Raw genomic sequence first — 17,690 nt, 5'->3', positions numbered from 1 at the left:
TACTTGTCTTGCCATTACATTCAGGGGAAATGATGACAAACTAGATGAACCGCTAAACGTTCATGCAAACAGAATAAGAGAAGTTTGTCGGATCTCATTGTTCTTAAAGTTGATTGTAGCATCCTTAGGCCAGCTGCTAGAGAATGGGGCAGGGGGAGCTTCTCCTAGAGACTCCCCAGTCCATGCTCCAATGAAGCTCTCATGTCAAATGGTCCAGGATAATTATTTTCTAGTCTACTTTTTTTTAGACTGGGCTCTGGTTGCTCATTCCCTCCTTACATTTTGCAAAGCTTCAGCACTCTTTAATTTGAGATCTTCCAATTTAATCTACTTTAAGCAATTGTAAAATGGTTTACTAAGTGCTACTTGAAGTCAGTCTCTTTTAGGAGTATTAACAATGCTTCTGTGAAAAATGTTGAACTACTTTTGACATTTTGGGAAATTTTGCTTGGATTAACTTTATGTCCAAGAACAGTCTTTCTGCGCTGAAGCAAAGCGGGTCCATTGACTATACTGAACAGGAGACAGAATAAACCTGCAGACACAACTGAAGACTATCAAAACTAGTCATGCCGAAAGTAAACGACTACTTCCCCATTTCATAAAATGCAGGTAACAATTTTCATGAAATTTGCACCTGAATAAAGATCTGAAGTGAGATCTCTACACAGGTCCTTATTTAACACAGGCAACTGAATGTACTAGCTGTCTTCCTCATGGGGTTGGTCCAGAAAAATTGTGCAACAGCTTTAGTAATGCAGCATTACTGTTTCTGTAGTGTGACCAAAATACTATTGGTGCCCCAATCCTTGAGAAGCTGAACATGGATATTGCAATACTGTTTCAGTTTAATGTTGACCTGATCAAAACACTAGCCCATCATGCCTGCTCCAAATTAGACTGAGAAGGAGAAAGAGGGAGAGGGGGGGAGAGAAAAAGAGGAATGGTGGTGTAGTTTGAGGAAGCAAAACACAACATTACATGCGTTAATCCTTCAGCCACACCATTATTTCAACCCACCCAATACAAGTTTGCAGTTACAGTTACTAAAATAGAGCAACAAAAAAACGACTTTCTGGATGTGGCTAGGCAGTGAAGGTGGATCCTCTCCACCTTCAATGCAAATAAATGGGCGAGAACTGACAATTGCCATCTGTAGAGTGGCAGCTACACCAAATGTATTAATACAAAGGTGGGACAGGCAATGCATGGTGAAGGGAGCGGGAAGGAGAAGGCCAAGGCGCACATCTACCACCACGGAATCCATCAGTACCCGTGAAAACGCTCCTCTTGCAGGGAGGGAGGGAAAGCTCTCGTGTTAAGTCTGGAGCGGGAACAATGTTCCCGAGGGCCACATCGCGGGAGTGAGCCAGTTTTAAATCGGATTTACATCCGAGCCAAGGCAGGTTCTGCAGACGCGGGAAATGCAAAAGCCGTTTCAAGCGTCGCTTGTGAAAGCGGCTCCAGGTGTTGGCAGGGAATTGGCCTGTTCGCTGGACTTCGGCACTCAACTGCTGTAGACAGAGGGGGGGGGATATTATCGAGCAGGACCCCCTCAGCCTCGGGGGAATCACGGAGACCACGCAGCCCTGCCCGCACTGAGGGCGGGCAAACGGCGGGGGCAGCCGTCGCCACCACCGCCTCCTTCCGGCTGGCAGGCCCGGCCTCTCCCCCGCGCACCTGCGTCGGGCTTCAAACGCCGGCAGCTCCTGGTGCCTAGCCCCGTCGGGCCAGGCGTCAGCCCACGCGGGAGGAGAGGCGCGCGCGCACGTCCGCCTGCGGTGCTTGGCTTGGGCCGCGGAGGGCCGGGCACGCCCAAAAACGAGGTGTTGGGGGGGGAGGGGGAGGCGGCGGCGCAGGCACCCTTCCCCGCACTCCCTGAGGAGAGACGGCGCGGAGCCACTACTTTTTCCCTCAGGGGAAGACTCACCCACGCTCCTGTAGCCCAGGATGGCGATCTTACGGGACTTGGACGGCGGCATCTTGTCCCCGCCGGGCCCCGAACCACATCAAGGGCTCCGGCCTCGGGGGTGGGGGGCAGCGAGGGGAAGGACGGGGCGCGCTGCTCCAGGGGCCGCTGAGGGACCGCGGCGGCGGCGGCCTAGACTGAGGCGGGGCCGGGTTGGGACAGGTAGAAGAGGCGACAGGGGGCGACAGCGCGCGACATGCAGCGACGACCAACCGCGCGGGACTCGCTGGCTGATTGAGGGACTCGGCGACGCGACGCCAGCCGCTTCATTCACGTGACGATGACAACCCTCCTCCCCCCTCCTTCCGGGCCTCTGCGCACGCATGTGTTTTCACTCCCTCATTCACTCGCCCACGTACGCTCGGCGTGATTACGCCACGACGAAGGAGGCATTTGGCCCATTGGACAGGCCGGCACGCTCGCTCGGCGTGGAAATTTCGCTGCGTCATTCTCCCCGGAAGATGGCCCCGCCCCTTGGGTGGGTCCCTCCTTCGGGCAAGCGCTCATTGGATGTTTCGTGGCTCAACTTTCCTTCTTTCTTTTTTTTGTCTTTTGCTTATGGAGTGTTCCCGAGTTGGTTCGGGCAAGTCACTGCGATTGGCTAAACCCAAACGGGAGGCTGAGAAGGGGGAGGCGTCTTGGAGGCCGTTGCCTTGTGATTGGCAGGGCGGTCTTGCGCGCGGAGGGCTCGTGGTCGGGACGTGCCCAGCCCGGCGCCTCTCTGTGGGCATAAGACCACGGCTGCCCACACGACGAAGCCGGCATCCCCCGAATTACCGCATCTGAAGCACCCAGTTCTCCCTGGACGCAGACAATATGATATTGTATTCTATTGCATTAAAAACAACCGAACAGCACCAGGGCCGGTGCCAGACTATTTTACGCCCTAGCTACTTTCACACTCTCACACACCCACACACACCCACACACCCACCCCCCAAAATGCCAACTTTGATTTTTAAGAACATTTGTTTCCCGGAAAAAATAAGCACAAAACTTGAAACTGCTAAATTTATTTTAAAGTGCAAGAAATTGTTGTTTTTCCGTTCAGTTGCTTCCGACTCTTCGTGACTTCATGGACCAGCCCACGCCAGAGCTTTCTGTCAGCGGTCGCCACCCCTAGCTCCCCCAAGGTCAATCCATCCATCTTGCCCTTGGTCGGCCCTTCTTCCTTTTGTCTTCCACTTTCCCTAGCATCAGCATCTTCTCCAGGGCATCCTGTCTTCTCATTATGTGGCCAAAGTACTTCAGTTTTGCCTTTAATACCATGCCAATTATAGCAAACAAATTGGAAAGGAACATCTATGGGTCTAAAATGCGTTGTTTAATAGGAATATCACCTCCAAATCATCCCCTCCAACTCATGCGCACGCGCACACACACACTCAGCATCACTCACTCCAAACAAACACGCATGAACACATGCATTCACTCAAAGACCCCACGCACCCCATTCACCCATACATTCTCTTTCTCTCTCCACCCCGCGTGTTCCGGAATTCCGAACGTGGAGCCGCCCCACCCCAGCGTCCCTGGCTTTGCTTCGGCTGGGTGGGCGCCATCTCGCCTGCCCAGGCCCAGCTGAATCCTCAGGCCAGGCCGGCTCACAGCCAACATGTGTGAGTGCTGCGCTGTGCCCGGCACCCCTCTTAGCTTGGCGTTCAAGGCGGCCGCCTGAGTGGCCTCTATGGTAGCACCGGCCCTGAACAGCACTACTAGAAAATTCTGGATGATAGAAAGATGCTGTCAAAGCAGTAAATGACCAGCCAGAAATTGGAAGACTGAAGCCAAAACTTTGGTCATTCATGTGTGTGTGTGTGTAAATACACACACATACATTGTGTTAAAAAGTTCAGCACTCCTGCTTCACCTACACCTTCTCTAAGGAGGATTTCTATGTGCTCCAATCACTTGCATACTATATTGCTTACGTTAGTCCTAATTAATAACAAATTTTACACTGGATGAAGTTCAGGCACTGGCTCGTGTGTGTGTGTGTGTGTGTGTGTGTGTGTGTGTGTGTGTGTGTGTGTGTGTGATCTATCTTCATCCAAAGAGTGAGCATGCATTTGAGTTGTCTCGTTTTCTCCTCACAAGCCTGTGGGGGAAATTAGGCTAAGAGGTTGTGATTTGGCCAAGCAAAACCAATGAGGTTCATAGAAGAATGCTCTGGTTTCAGCTCAGGGGTCCAGATCCGACACGATCTGCTGCACTTCACTGGCTCCTTTAAATTAGAGCAATCCAGGCTCTAATAACAAATTTCCAATAACAAATACTAGTATTGCATACATCTGAGCAGTGAACAACTGTGGTGTGGCCATTAGACTTGGGAGACCTGAGTTCTAGTCCCTGGGTGACTTTGGCCTAGTCACTGACTCTCAGCCTAACTACCTCGCAGGGTTGTTGTGAGGGTAAAATTGAGAGGAGGGCCTCTCAAACAACAGGGGCAGGGCCTCACAAACCATTTTAGGACAGATATAATTTTTTAAAGCAATTTGTAATATAGCATGAAAGTCTGATGCTTAAAGGAAAGTTAACAAACCTACTGAACATGCTCTGGTCCTTGAGTACACCTAATGTAGCCAATTGGCTCATGGACCGTATTTGATATTAGAGGCCTGTGACCTCATGAGTGTTGCTTGCTGATAGACTTATACAATGCTTGAAGTTTCTGTCAAGCACATAATAATAATAATTTGTTACCTGCCTCTCCCTCTGGATCGAGGCGGGGTACAACACGAATGCAAACATATAACTAATTAAAACATTTAAAACTAATACATTATTAAAAGCAGCACATTATTAAAAGGCAAATTTAAAATTGAACTGGGTAGGCCGGCCGGAAGAGATCAGTCTTTATGGCTTTCTTAAATTCCGGAAGACTGTTAAGTTGATGAATCTCTCCTGGAAGCCATTCCACAAACTGGGACCAGCAGAAGAAAAGGTCCTTATAAACATAAGTTTATAATCAACAATTATTTAGATAGTTACAAGGTTAGTCTAAGGCTTCCACGCACACACTTATGCTGGCTATAGGTAGTGTATGTATAGTTTGATAAAAAGCCATTTTGTGGGAATCTACTGAATTTAGAATTAAAACTTAGAGAAGACAAATGGGATGTGTAACAAAACGTTGTGATGTGTTGCCCTCTTACAAAATGCTCCAATCCTCTCCACCCCGTTCTCCGGTTTTCCATCCTGCCTCCAGTCAGTCAGCACTCCGTGCCCATTAAGAAAACTCAGTCCACATTTGGTAGTTTCAGGGTCCTTGCTTCGTTGTTTTCCCTAAACTTGGGGTTTCTTCAAGCATGGTAATACCTCCATCTTGTGTGTGGATAGTACTAGTTTGACCACATAAGGATCCACTCTTGGCAAAGTTTGCTGTTAGTATATAGCATTCTTTTCTCAACTTTTGAACTGCAGACAGTTTGGTCAACTCAGAATGTGTATGTTTGTTGTTCAAGACCATTTGTTAATTGTTCTTAAGAGTTGTTTCCTACAATCAAGCACACGTATTAAGTTTGTGTATATAGTTTTAATATTTAACCTAAAACTCTCATTTCAAACCACGATAACCGCTGTGGAAAAAGCTTATTGTTGCTTGCATCAATGTAACCTTCTCTCACCAAGTGTTATCTATATCTGAAGTGTTTTTCATGAGGGAACCTTATGCTATGCAGGAAGCCTTGGACCCCTAAACTATGAGTGTCCTCCGTACCCCCACTCCTACTGGCTCTGTCAGAAAAGAAAGGTTTGAAGAGTGGATGAAAAGAACAGGGCCTTGCATGGCTTTGAAGTCTTTACTTTTAAAAATACTCTAGTATACAATTGGGGATCAAAGAAATTTGCTAGACTTTTTGCAAAAAAACTTGGCTGTATTCGTTCATGACTAGGTATCCATAACAAGACTAGGTGGTGCATTAGACCAGTCCATCTCAAACTGTCAGAACAATGGCATCCAAGTTAGCAAATGTCTCCTGCAATGTTAATTAGTAGCTTCCCTATTTCAGGTTGTCTGTTTATTGCTTTCTGTTCAGCATAACTGCGGAGGGGAAGAATCAGAACCGCTCTGACCAGGTCACTCCACTTCTGAAATCTCTTCATTGGCTTCCAATTCACTCCAGAATCCAATATAAACTTCTCCTGCTGACCTTCAAAGCTCTTCACGGTCTAGCTCCTGCCTATCTCTCCTCTCTCATCTCACACTATCGCCCCGCTCGTGCTCTCCGCTCCTCTGATGCCATGCTTCTCGCCTGCCCAAGGACCTCCACTTCCCTTACTCGGCTCCGTCCTTTTTCTTCTGCTGCCCCTTACGCCTGGAACGCTCTTCCAGATCACTTGAGAACTACAAACTCAATCACTGCTTTTAAAACTCAGCTAAAAACTTTTCTTTCCCCTATAGCCTTCAAATATTGAGTTTGTTCTGACTCTATACTGTTAGCTTCACCCTACCCGGTGCCTGTTTACACTTCCCTGTGCCTGTTTGCATTCTCCTTTCCTCTTTATTGTTTACTACAACTTATTAGATTGTAAGCCTATGCGGCAGAGTCTTGCTATTTACTGTGTTATCTGTACAGCACCATGTACATTGATGGTGCTATATAAATAAATAATAATAATAATAAATAATTAATGAAGAATTGCCCCTTAGTTAACATCTCCTCCTCCCTTTAATTATTAGTTTTTTTCATTATTTAAGTATTAAATAAAGCTATTTTGCAATGAGGAAAAAACACACAATGAACAATCCCCCTGCCTGAAAAGTAATGGTCATTGTGGATGCTTCAAAGAGCAGCAGTTCGAACAACTACACCAGCAGCAGCTAATGCTGGGGTGAGCAACTTCGAATTATAGAATAGTAGAGTTGGAAGGGGCCTATAAGGCCATTACAAATATAAGGCCCTCCAGATATTTTGGCTTACAACTCCCAACATTCTTTATGACTGGCTATGCCAGCTAAAGCTGATGGGAATTGTAGGCCAAAACACCCGGAGGGCCACAAATTGCCCACCTCAATCTTAATGTAGGGGACTGAACCTTTTCCATAATAGTCCCCCAGGGATCTTTGGCTATGGGGTGGGGCACAGATATTTTTTTTTTTTAAAAAAAACTTATGCTTTCTCTTATTAGTTTGTGTGTCAGCCACAATGAGGGCTGTTGTCAGGCTGAACCATCAATCAGTAATACCCCCCAACACTGAACAAGAAATAATAAAAGGGCAGAAGAATTTGCAGGGAGGAAACGTCTAATTCATGGCACAGTAGAATGGCGCAGCTGCGCTCCCACTGATTCCACTGCCCAAGCCAGACCAATTACTTGCACAGTGGGCATTTAGCACTTCATGAAGCAACCCCCAAAATGAGCAGAAATGTTCATTTCTGGATCAAGTCAAGTCAAGTCAGCAGAACTCCCTTATGCAAGCTCCACTGATCTGACCTGTTCTGGAAATGATCGTTTCTGTTGGTTTCCAGTTCCTATCCAAAGTGCTAAATCTTTCTCCTATCCAAAGTGCTAAATCTTTGTTGAGCAAATGCTGGGTCTTGCTGGCGCTCGAGGAATGTTGCTTCCTCAAGTAAAGGCAGTATTCAGTCCATTACATTTACATACCCAAAATCATATGCAACATGTTATTCACCTATTGCAGACAAATAGAAGCTTGAGGAGTTGGACATATACTGAAGAGAAGCATTTCGATTTCAAATGTTTCTATAGATATCTTTGTTCAATTTCTCAAAGGGGATAAAGAGCTCCCTTTTCTGAATGTTTTGCTAAAAATCGTTTAAAAGGTAAGAGCCCCTTCCTATAAACAGCTAAAATTTGGACAATTACATACATGTTTAGTTTACACGAACAATTAATTCATCTTTTGAAAGGGATTAGAGTCTCCATAAAAAAGGTATATGTCAGATCATGCTCTTAGGGGTACATTTGGAGAATTAATCAACATAATCAAGTGAATTATGCTTGCTTCTGGATATGCAGGAACATATGGAGTTATTATTCAGTAATACCTTTAAAGTGAATTTTCACATTGTGGATTTCAGTAAATATTGGAATACCAACATGATGTTGTTACCTTTCGGTAAGTTTATATGCAATATGTATTCTTCATATTTTGTGGGTATTCTCTTTTGCATACCAGCTGTGTCTGATGGAAATACATCTGTTAAATTCCTGATTTGTGGGCCTTGTGAGTATAATACATCTAAAAGAAAAATGACTTGCACTTGTGTTTTTAGTAATGAGAGATCCACTCCTTCTTATATAACAATCAATGTTTTATTAATGAATATGGTGAAATTTTAGCTATCCACCAAAGATGTGTAAAAAAATTGCAGAAAATAAAAATAAATAAAGCTGGTTTTAAATCAGTCTTGTTTTACCATCTCTGTTCAGAATGCAACATTTATAAACCACACAAAAATGTCATTAAAGTTTTAAAGTAATCTACTGATATTCAAATTACAGTTTTTTATGACAAATCTAATAATAACTGAAACTGATTTGGTTTTAGGTTTAGCGACTTGAATATTCAGATACAGTGTCTTCTTTCTCACAATACTTCCTCTTATTGTGATGGGCAACAGTGATGACATATTGTTGGCTTTTTGACATAAGGCACTATGATATGAATATGCCAAACACTTGCCTTATGTCAGAGATCTCTTGCTGACCAGTGACTTCTATCAAATACAAAAAATGGTATTGTTTCAGGATACAGTGCATTTTAGATGGACATTGGGTGGAATTTTTCGGCAAACATTTTGAAATGCAAGCCTATATTGAATACATAAGCGTTTTGTCATGCTGCTTTTTTTTTTTTTTTTTTTGGCGACCGTCACTGGGAAATAACAGACTAGCTACCCATCACTCAGTCCAATACACAAACATTCTCATCACCATTTTGTTCTTCTCTACTGCCGTCAGTGTTCTTGAGGCAAAGATGACCCAGTAACTTTCCTCAAGTTCTTCTACAAAGGTGTGTCTACATTCACAGCAATCATTCAGTTTCACTTTCCTTTTGTTTGGCACCTGCTGGAAAAGAACAAAAAGCTAGATATGGGGGCATTTCCGCACAGCAAATTCTCTCAGTTGTGCCCCACATTTCTTAAGTCTTCCATCAAATTTGCTTCTGTTGTGCTTTGCCACTGCATTTGCCATTGGTCTCTAAATGGCAAATGCAGTTCAATGTAAGCAGAATTTGAGGTTTTGTGCCTGACAAAATTAGTTATTTCCACCCTTGGATAAGGCATGTATTGCTACTGTGATTGCAGACATATCACAGGCTCTTACTGGATATTTGTGATCTGATAGTGATATCTGTGATCCAATTATCTGACACGACTCTTTCCACAATGCATACGCTACTTTTTGAAGTTATAATTTTCAGTGATTTGTATTGTTATACTGCAGAAACGTAAGAGGGAGCCGAGCCGAGCCTGGGAACATTGCCAGAGTATGCTACGTCTACCTGTATTCGAGCCAATGCTTTTCAACTTGCTCATAAATGATTTGGAATTAAGGGTGAGCAATGAAGTGGCCAAGTTTGCTGATGACACCATATTGTTTAGGGTGGTTAAAACAAAAAAGGACTGTGAAGAGCTCCAAAAGGATCTCTTTACACTGATCTGCATTTGCCATTGGTCTCTAAATGTAAGCAAGTGTAAAGTGATGCAAGCTGGGGCAAAAAATCCCAACTTCAAGTATAACCTGATAGGATCTGAGCTAGCAGCTTTTGAACTTGGGGTTGTGGTGGACTGCTTGATGAAAACGTCAACCCAGTATATGGCTGCTGTAAAAAAGGCACACTATATGTTAGGCATAATTAGGAAAGGAAGTCAGAATAAAAGTGCCAATATCAAAACTACCAATACCATACTACTCTTATACAAATATGGTGCAACCACACTTAGAGTACTCTGTAACAGTTCTGGTCGCCACATCTAAAAAAAAGATATTGTACAGCTGGAAAAAGTGCAGAAAAGGGCCAATTAAAACTACCAAGGGGCTGAATCAACTCCCCTATGAAGGAAGGTTATAAAAGCTGGGATTGTTAGCTTGGGAAAACGGTGAATAAACGTAGAAATGTCAAGAGGTGGAAAAAATTATGCATGATGTGAAGAATGTGGATAGGGAGACATTTTTCTCCCTCTCTCATAATCCTAGAACCTGGGGTTATTCCATGAAGCTGATTGGTGGGAGATTCAGGACAGATAAAAAGGTTTCTTCACACAGTGCATATTTAAACTATGGAATTCATTGCCACAAGGTGTAGTGATGGCCACCAATTTGGACGGCTTTAAAAGAAATAAATTGCTGGAGGGCAGGACTTTGAAAGCTACTAATCCTGATGGCTATATGCTACCTCCAGTATAATGGGTTTAAATATACGGGATCACTGTGGTGTAGCTCACATAATTTGGGGTGCCAACATCGGAGACATCGCTGCTCGGTCATGAAGCTTATTGGGTAGATCTTGGACAAATCAATGTCAGCCTCAGCTACCTTTAAAGAGTTGTGTGAGGATAAAATGACTGAAAACTACTTTGTATGCTGCTATAGAAAAGAGCATGATAAATAAGTGCAAGAACCATACCTGCTGGTGTGAGCACTAATGCTTGTAAGATGTCAGAGAGGGAGATGATACCAACAATACTATCTGCTTCATTTACCACCACCAACCGATGAACCTGCAAATGGGACAAACACACAGTTAAGAGATTATTGAATTTCTCAAGAAGAAGAAGAAGAAGAAGAAGAAGAATCCATATTCAGGTAAGTGGGAGCAGAATCAAGTTATTTAGAAGGATTTTCAGTTCTCAAAATTAAGTACTGCATAAAAGAGTCTAAAAACCAATTTTGTTCTGCTCCAGGGAGCAATTCCGACTTAAATTGAATTTACTGTTAAGTACAAACAGAAAACACTAACAACTGCTTCTGTTTCCCAATTCTGTCAACTCAAGCTTGAATCAAATTATTTAGTTTTTTACCAACATGTCATTGCAACAAGTAATAAGTCATATTCTCCCTCAAGGTTAGTCCTCTGCATTCACATATGCTGTTTTCTGTGGGCTTGTACATGTAACTGAAGGTCTAGTTGTTCTACAATTAAAACAGGTACATGCTGTACAGTATTAGGCACATTTCGTATCTCACAGGTACAAAAGAGTAATTGTTGAAATGCTAACGTATTATTTAACATCAAAGATCTGTTCACAGATGAGTGTCAAGTGATCTGAGAGATTTGAGAACACAGATGACATTTTCTTCATTGTTTTGTCAGAGCTGAAAGTAAAGTTCAACAGAAATTTCTTGTTCAGTATAAATATATTCAAGTGGAACGTTCTTGTTAAAAATAGATACTGTCTGTAACCTAAACACTGCAACATTATCTAACAAGTAACAGACTAAAACTAACAAGTCTATTTTTAATCTAAAAGTGAAGTGTACTGTTACTGATTTCATACATAGTTAAAATATATTTAAAATTAGAATAACCAAATTAAAATTTCATCCTAATGGTGTATCTTTACAATAAATGCACTACACTCCAGATTGCTATTTTAGGTACATTTGATGGTTTGTGTTGACTCAGCAGGACTTTTGAACTGCAAACTCTCTTCACATATTGCTTTTGAAGCTCCAAGTTTTGAAAGTTGTTTGCTGTATGACACCAATTGCAGCTTCTCGGGCAGCTGTGCAACAAAGCAAGCATGAGATAGTGTCATACAGCACTCTCTCTCTCCATATGTGTATACACACACACACACACATATTTGCTTCAAGTTGACTGAACTGGGGTGCAATGAACAAGTCAGTGCTTAAGAGGCATATAGGAATGCAGGCCCGACTATGCCACAACTAAGCCAATAGGCACTCCCTATTTTCATAGGTTGGCCACGTGTTTTGTATTGGGGAAAGGGAGCATCTATTTGGGAGACACACAAGTCCACAACCTTGCCTGACATGATTTTCTAGATTAGGTACACAAACTTTTCCACTATATAACCTGATGAAAAAAGATTGACCACATTTGGACAATCAAATCTCAGTTTAAGAAGCCAAGATATGAATGAGCCTCCTGTGCCCACATGCAGCTGGTTTGTTCCTTCTTTTGCATATGTGGGGAAACAAGCCAGGAAGCAGCAGTTAACCATAGCTTCCCATTTTGTCTGAACCAGGAACTATGGTTAATGACTTCCAAACAAGCCAGGATATGAAAGCCAGCTTTAAACAACAACTTCATATCCTGGCTTGTTTAGAAGGCATTAACCATTGTTTCCCAGTTTGGACATAAAGGCAAGCTATGGTTGAGAAGACAGTAGGAACCTCTTTAAAAAGGCAGTAATTGGGCTACTTCTAAAGAAACCTAAATTTAACTCTGAAGAAGTAAATAGCTATAGGCCAGTTGCTAACATCACTTCCTGGGCAAAGTATTTAGGTAGATGCTAGCCAACTCTAGTCACTCTTCAGTGAAACTGATTTTCATCCTGGGTTTAGAATAGAAATTGCCTTGGTCGTCCTGCAGGATTATCTTTGCCAAGAGGAGGACAGGGGAATATTGGTTTTCTTGGACCACTCAGCAGCTTTGATACTATTGACTTGTTCTGGATTGATTGTCCTGGTTGGCAGTTGAAGGTACCGCACTGCAGTGGTTCTGTTACTACTTAGATGGTCAATTCCAGAAGGTGATAATGGGGGGTTATTGCTCTGCCTTTGGCTGTTATGCTATGGAGTTCCACATGACTCTTATTTAGCCTTCCATGCTATTTAACATCTATATAAAACCACTGAGAGAAGTAACCTGGATATGTGAACTGAGGATGACACCCAGGATGGAAGGCAGAGCCATGATTGAAATAGGTTCCTCCCAGGTGGATACGAGTCTGATCTGACTGGCACTGCCTTCCATGGAAATGGGAATTAATCCTTTCCTGTCTGCTTTACTCCCAAGAAATAAATACATAAAACAAGGTTAACTCCTTGTTTCCGTGAAGGAAGCGGCAAAGTGGCTGTGTGCAGGTGCAAGAGGCTTGTTAAGCTGAGATTTGATCATCCAAACTCAACTATTTGGAAAATGCACAACTTTTTCTTAGCCTTTACACAGACATTTGAGCAAGACATCGGTAGTTTAAGGGAAAGATGTCCAAATGTGCAAGGTACCAAACAGTTATATTGTCGGTTTCCACAAAGCATTTAAATAATTACTATCCTCTCAAAGATGGCCCCAGCCCTGCAAAACTTCTTATGTATTATGACCTCTCTCTCTTCTCTCTTCCTCTCTCTCTGAACCATTTTTCAATTTTGTAACCCTTTCAGGAAACATTCTGGTGTGAAAGAGAATTCTATGAAAAACAAAAGAGAGAGAGAGACCTTTGTCAAAGAAATAGATACAGCAAGGTTCAAGGCAGGGTATGTCGAAAATTTAGGTCAGAGGTGAACTACGTACCGGCCAGGTAACTTAGAGCTCCTCTTCTCTTGTATTTGAACAGTCATACCCACCTGATACAAAGGGGGAACACAGGAAAGAAATAGAAAAGGGGGGAATTCTATTTTTATATATATTTCTCTTACATTGGCGATATTTTAGATAGGGGTATTATGATGGATGGGCTTAATATAACTATTAAGTACAGTATCACATAGATTTAATCCAGGGGTGGGGAACCTTTGACCCTCCAGATGTCTTTGGACTCCAACCCCTATCAACCCCAACCAGCATAGCCAATGGTCAAGGATGATAGAAATTTGGTTCCAGCATCTGGAGGGTCCAAAGTTCCCCACTCCTGATCTAATTACTTGGCCATCTTTCTCAAATTCATCAGCTTCATTATTCAAAAGGGTACTGAATAAAATAGTGAAATACAGAGACTTGTTTGCCAAGAGAAATAAATTCAATGCTGTATTTGTACTTTAATGGTACAAATATAAAGTCACTTTAAATAGAACTCATGTGATCTAGTTGGGATCTTTAATACCTACATGTGCTCTGAAATAGATTACATGGCATCTACGTAAAACATACCACAAAATCAATTATAAGCACTGTGTCTAGATATATGTAAAATAAAATGGATACCAAACTCATTTAGAAAAATAAACCTATTGGAGTTAATATGGAAAATTCTCCATTGCTACCAACATGAACTGGCTCCTGTTCTTGCCTTCTCGTGATTAGGAGCCTACTTCAACGCTGCCACTGATTTCACTTTTTATGAACTCAAAACACTTTGGATTTTACTATTTCAAATTATGTTTTGAAGTTATGGTGCTAGCTGTTTTGGGCATGCTGGGAAAGAAGTGACTGTAAACTATGGCTTGCCTTGCTGCTAAGAGAGTGTTTGCTTGTTACAATGCTGATGGTTGTTGGGGGAAGTGTCTCTCCCCTCACCTGCATCCCACATACACCTTGCCCAATTCATCCAGCTTGGCGGAGAAAAAAACAGATTTTTTTAAGGGTGATGTCTGAGATCTTGGCTTACAAATTCCAATGGAATCATGTTTTCTGATAACCTGATGGGGAGAAAATTTCCAATCATTGCCTGTAAGATGACTGTGTATCCTGTAACCAAGAGGATGTACCATCCCAGAAGAACTTTTTGATCCTGTCAATACTATAGAATATAAAACGTATGCAATATTTTGAGAACACAGCTGAATTATCCAGTTCATGCTCATATCCCAAAGGAATTGTTTCCTATTAAATGTGAGAGGACATTCAACAGGTTTCTATTTTTCATCACTTTCAACCATCCCATTAGCTATCAGATAAATGTTCTTTAGCAGGTATGCTAGCCAAAGCCACATTTCTGTGATGTGCCCTTGTAAACTATTCGTTAAACTAAAAAAGGCACAGTTCTCACACAATCACTAACAACATAAAACATGCTTTCATGGATGGCCATCATAGTCTCAATTCAAGGCTTGACCAACTTGCTTTGTTCAGGCTCCAATCTACCTGTAGAACCACATCAATCCCATCTCACCTGTCCCACCAAGAAAGGGGAAAATAAGGATTGGAGATATTTCTTGAAAGCACTTTGGTTTATTGTTTCCATTGTAGGGTTAATCAAAAAGTCCTCTAGCTATTGCTCCAGTCATGGTTTCAGATCCTGACTTCTTCTCAGTAATCCTAGTTTAACCACAGTTCCCCATGATGCCAAACTTGAGGAACTGTAGTTTATTTAGTTCAAAATCAAAAGCAGGAACTTCTGATCTCCTCCTTGGGCTCATTCGTATAGTAGGAAACCACAATTTCCCCATTATATATGAAACCTTGACTATCTGCAGGCACAAGAAAACTTTCCAGCATTGGGAACAATCATTTGAATGCTCAGCAGCTATACTGCATGAACATCCCAAATATTAAATTTGCTGAAAATATGCAATGTTTGATGTTCATTTTGAAGGTGTAATAAGAGGAGCATTCTTTAAACAAAAGCACTAATGTTTTTATGAAGTCTTGTGTATAATTAAGAAATCTGTCAGTCTTTAAAAGTAAGGATCCATAATGTACAGTAGATCCCTTGTACCATTTGTAAAATTAGGGTTGGATATAAGTTTAAATACACCTTCTAATATTCTAATACATCATATGTAATAACGTTGGCTAGAATTATGGTTAGCATATTCTGATCCACGAAATCTCACCTCAGCTTTAACTATCCGATCCACAATGGTCTCCAGCGTTTCCAGCTTATTACATTTCACTACACCTTCAAAATACTGAGAGCGGTGTTGTAGAGCTTGCGTCACTGTGATATCTAAGTTATTATAAGTTTTTTCAGCAGCAAGATTCTGAAAAAAAAAGTGATGAGATTCGGGTCAATTCCATTTTTTAAAAAACTCCCAATTTAATATTTATCCCCTTAGACCAGAAGTGTGATCTTTGTTATGGCTTTTGACCAATGCAGTGAAAACAGAGTCCTTCAACTCTGTTATGGGGGCAATCCAGATAAATACGTACATGTAGAAGTGATGTTACAAGCATATGTAACATTATGACCAAACTTGCATGTGAGCTAAATTAATGCCTCTGCATTACGCATGCTTGGCTCAGTGCAGATTGATGCTGCCTGATCTCCTAAACTGAAAACCCTGTGGGTTTGCCCACTCATCTCCTTCCCCTCTCACATGGGCATTTCCCTTTCCTTTCAGTTTGCACCACCATTCACAGCTGTATTTTCAATAAACCCAGTTAGCAAGCCCACTATAGTCATGCTGACAAACTGTGGTTTAGAGCCAGCTACGATGCAGATATAATGCTAACCATAAACACTGTTAGCTCCAAACTCAACGTACATATTGGTGGGAAGAGAACTGCTTTTGTAAGAAGGTAGAAGGGAGGAACATGCACACCCATAAAGTTTTTCTGATCTTCTGAACTTGATTAGAAGAATAGGGCAGCATTATGTTTAACCTAAGTCATTGATTACTACAGATGACTACCCTGAGCTGATTGTAAGCAGATCCCTTCTACTTTAAGACTGTGTTTGGACAAGCCATGTCATCGTCTGCAGGCACCATGTTGCATATGCTGTCTCCGCTCTGGATTTGTCATGTCGCTCAAACCTGGCAAGCATGGGTTATGCCAGGGTTGAACAACTTTGCATATCCTTAAAATAGACTATGGGTTATGCAAGGGTTGTTTAATACTCACATAACCCACACAAACCAGGTTTGCACGACATGACAACCCCTAAGTGGGGGCTGCATATTCAAAATAATGGCCGTATGACCCTGCAAGCACTGCAGCCTTATCATGGCTTAAATAACCTACAGCGGGGGAGAGACAATGACCTGGTTTAGATGATTAAAAAAACACCTGTTACTGTCCATCAGTTATTGGAGGGTTGTTTCCCCCTCCAACAAACCATGCCACCCGGGTTTGGACGATACAAATCACACCTGGGTGGTGATTATAGAAATCGCGTCCCATATGCGCTGCAATTTAAATAAGGTATGGTGGTTTCTTTTGTCCACCTGAACCAGCTCAGAGGTGGTGAGCAACCTTTCAGGGAAGCTATCTTCCCAGGGTTTCATAAACTACAATTTCAAAACCACTTCAGACTAAGTATTCATGGCACATGAGCTATGATATATTATCCAATAGCAACAGTGTGAGACTTAGTTAGCAAAAAATATTATATAAAAGGTTGATACTTACTATTACATCAAATTTGGAATAAATATCTACAACTTTTCCTAAAAATGAAAGACAAGAAACCTTTATAATGTGTCAGTGAATAACTGATGGACCAAATACAGTTTCTATACATTCTCAGCTACAGTTCATTCTAATACTAAAACAAAAGATTTGCTGGCACGAAAAAATATTTCCATGTGTGCAGACTGAATTTCAAGGTACCAGAAGATATCCTCACTGTTTTACTCTCCCATCTCCCACCTGTGTCTTCCTTATTACCCTGCTCTAAGGCTGCAAAAGGCTTGACTGAGGCATATACCTATAACACTAACAACTGTGGGGTTTGTTACATTTTACTAGGGCTGTTTCCCCCCACAATGCAAATAGCCCCATTGGCTACTTTTTGGTGGTATGGTACAACTGTGTATGTTAATGGAAGTGTATGTTAGGTCGAACCATGGTGTTAATTTTTTTGGTGGTGGAGAAGAGGAACCTGTTGCTTGGATGTCTCTATGGACTGGGGTGGAGGACTAAAGTGCCAAGAAAATATTGTATGGTAAGTGAACATACAAGGTC

The 17,690-nt window shown here is 42.1% G+C and overlaps 2 protein-coding genes across 5 annotated transcripts in view; both read right to left on the bottom strand.

Annotated features, from left to right (window-relative positions):
* Positions 1-2,086, bottom strand: part of RHEB (Ras homolog, mTORC1 binding) — a 29,688-nt gene extending 27,602 nt beyond the window's left edge. Inside the window, exon 1 of the mRNA XM_063126475.1 lies at positions 1,931-2,086. Within this exon, the coding sequence (XP_062982545.1) occupies positions 1,931-1,982 (52 nt within the window). The 5' untranslated portion in view covers positions 1,983-2,086. The remainder of the gene's footprint in view (positions 1-1,930) is intronic.
* Positions 2,087-8,235: 6,149 nt separating this feature from the next.
* PRKAG2 (protein kinase AMP-activated non-catalytic subunit gamma 2) overlaps positions 8,236-17,690 on the bottom strand; it is a 256,792-nt gene continuing 247,337 nt past the window's right edge. For 2 of the 4 annotated variants that reach the window (XM_063126402.1, XM_063126386.1), the window contains exons 13-16: positions 17,136-17,173; positions 15,620-15,766; positions 10,566-10,659; positions 8,236-9,004 (exon numbers count right to left, since the gene is read on the bottom strand). In XM_063126402.1, the coding sequence (XP_062982472.1) occupies positions 8,970-9,004; positions 10,566-10,659; positions 15,620-15,766; positions 17,136-17,173 (314 nt within the window). In that variant the 3' untranslated portion in view covers positions 8,236-8,969. The remainder of the gene's footprint in view (positions 9,005-10,565; positions 10,660-15,619; positions 15,767-17,135; positions 17,174-17,690) is intronic. The other 2 variants (XM_063126395.1, XM_063126412.1) reach the window with 2 other exon arrangements.

Source organism: Elgaria multicarinata, chromosome 1 (genome assembly GCF_023053635.1).
Source record: "Elgaria multicarinata webbii isolate HBS135686 ecotype San Diego chromosome 1, rElgMul1.1.pri, whole genome shotgun sequence".
NCBI classification, from domain to species: Eukaryota; Metazoa; Chordata; class Lepidosauria; order Squamata; family Anguidae; genus Elgaria; species Elgaria multicarinata.
Note: the sequence above shows the minus strand (reverse complement) of the source record. Positions and strands in the feature narration are given on the sequence as shown.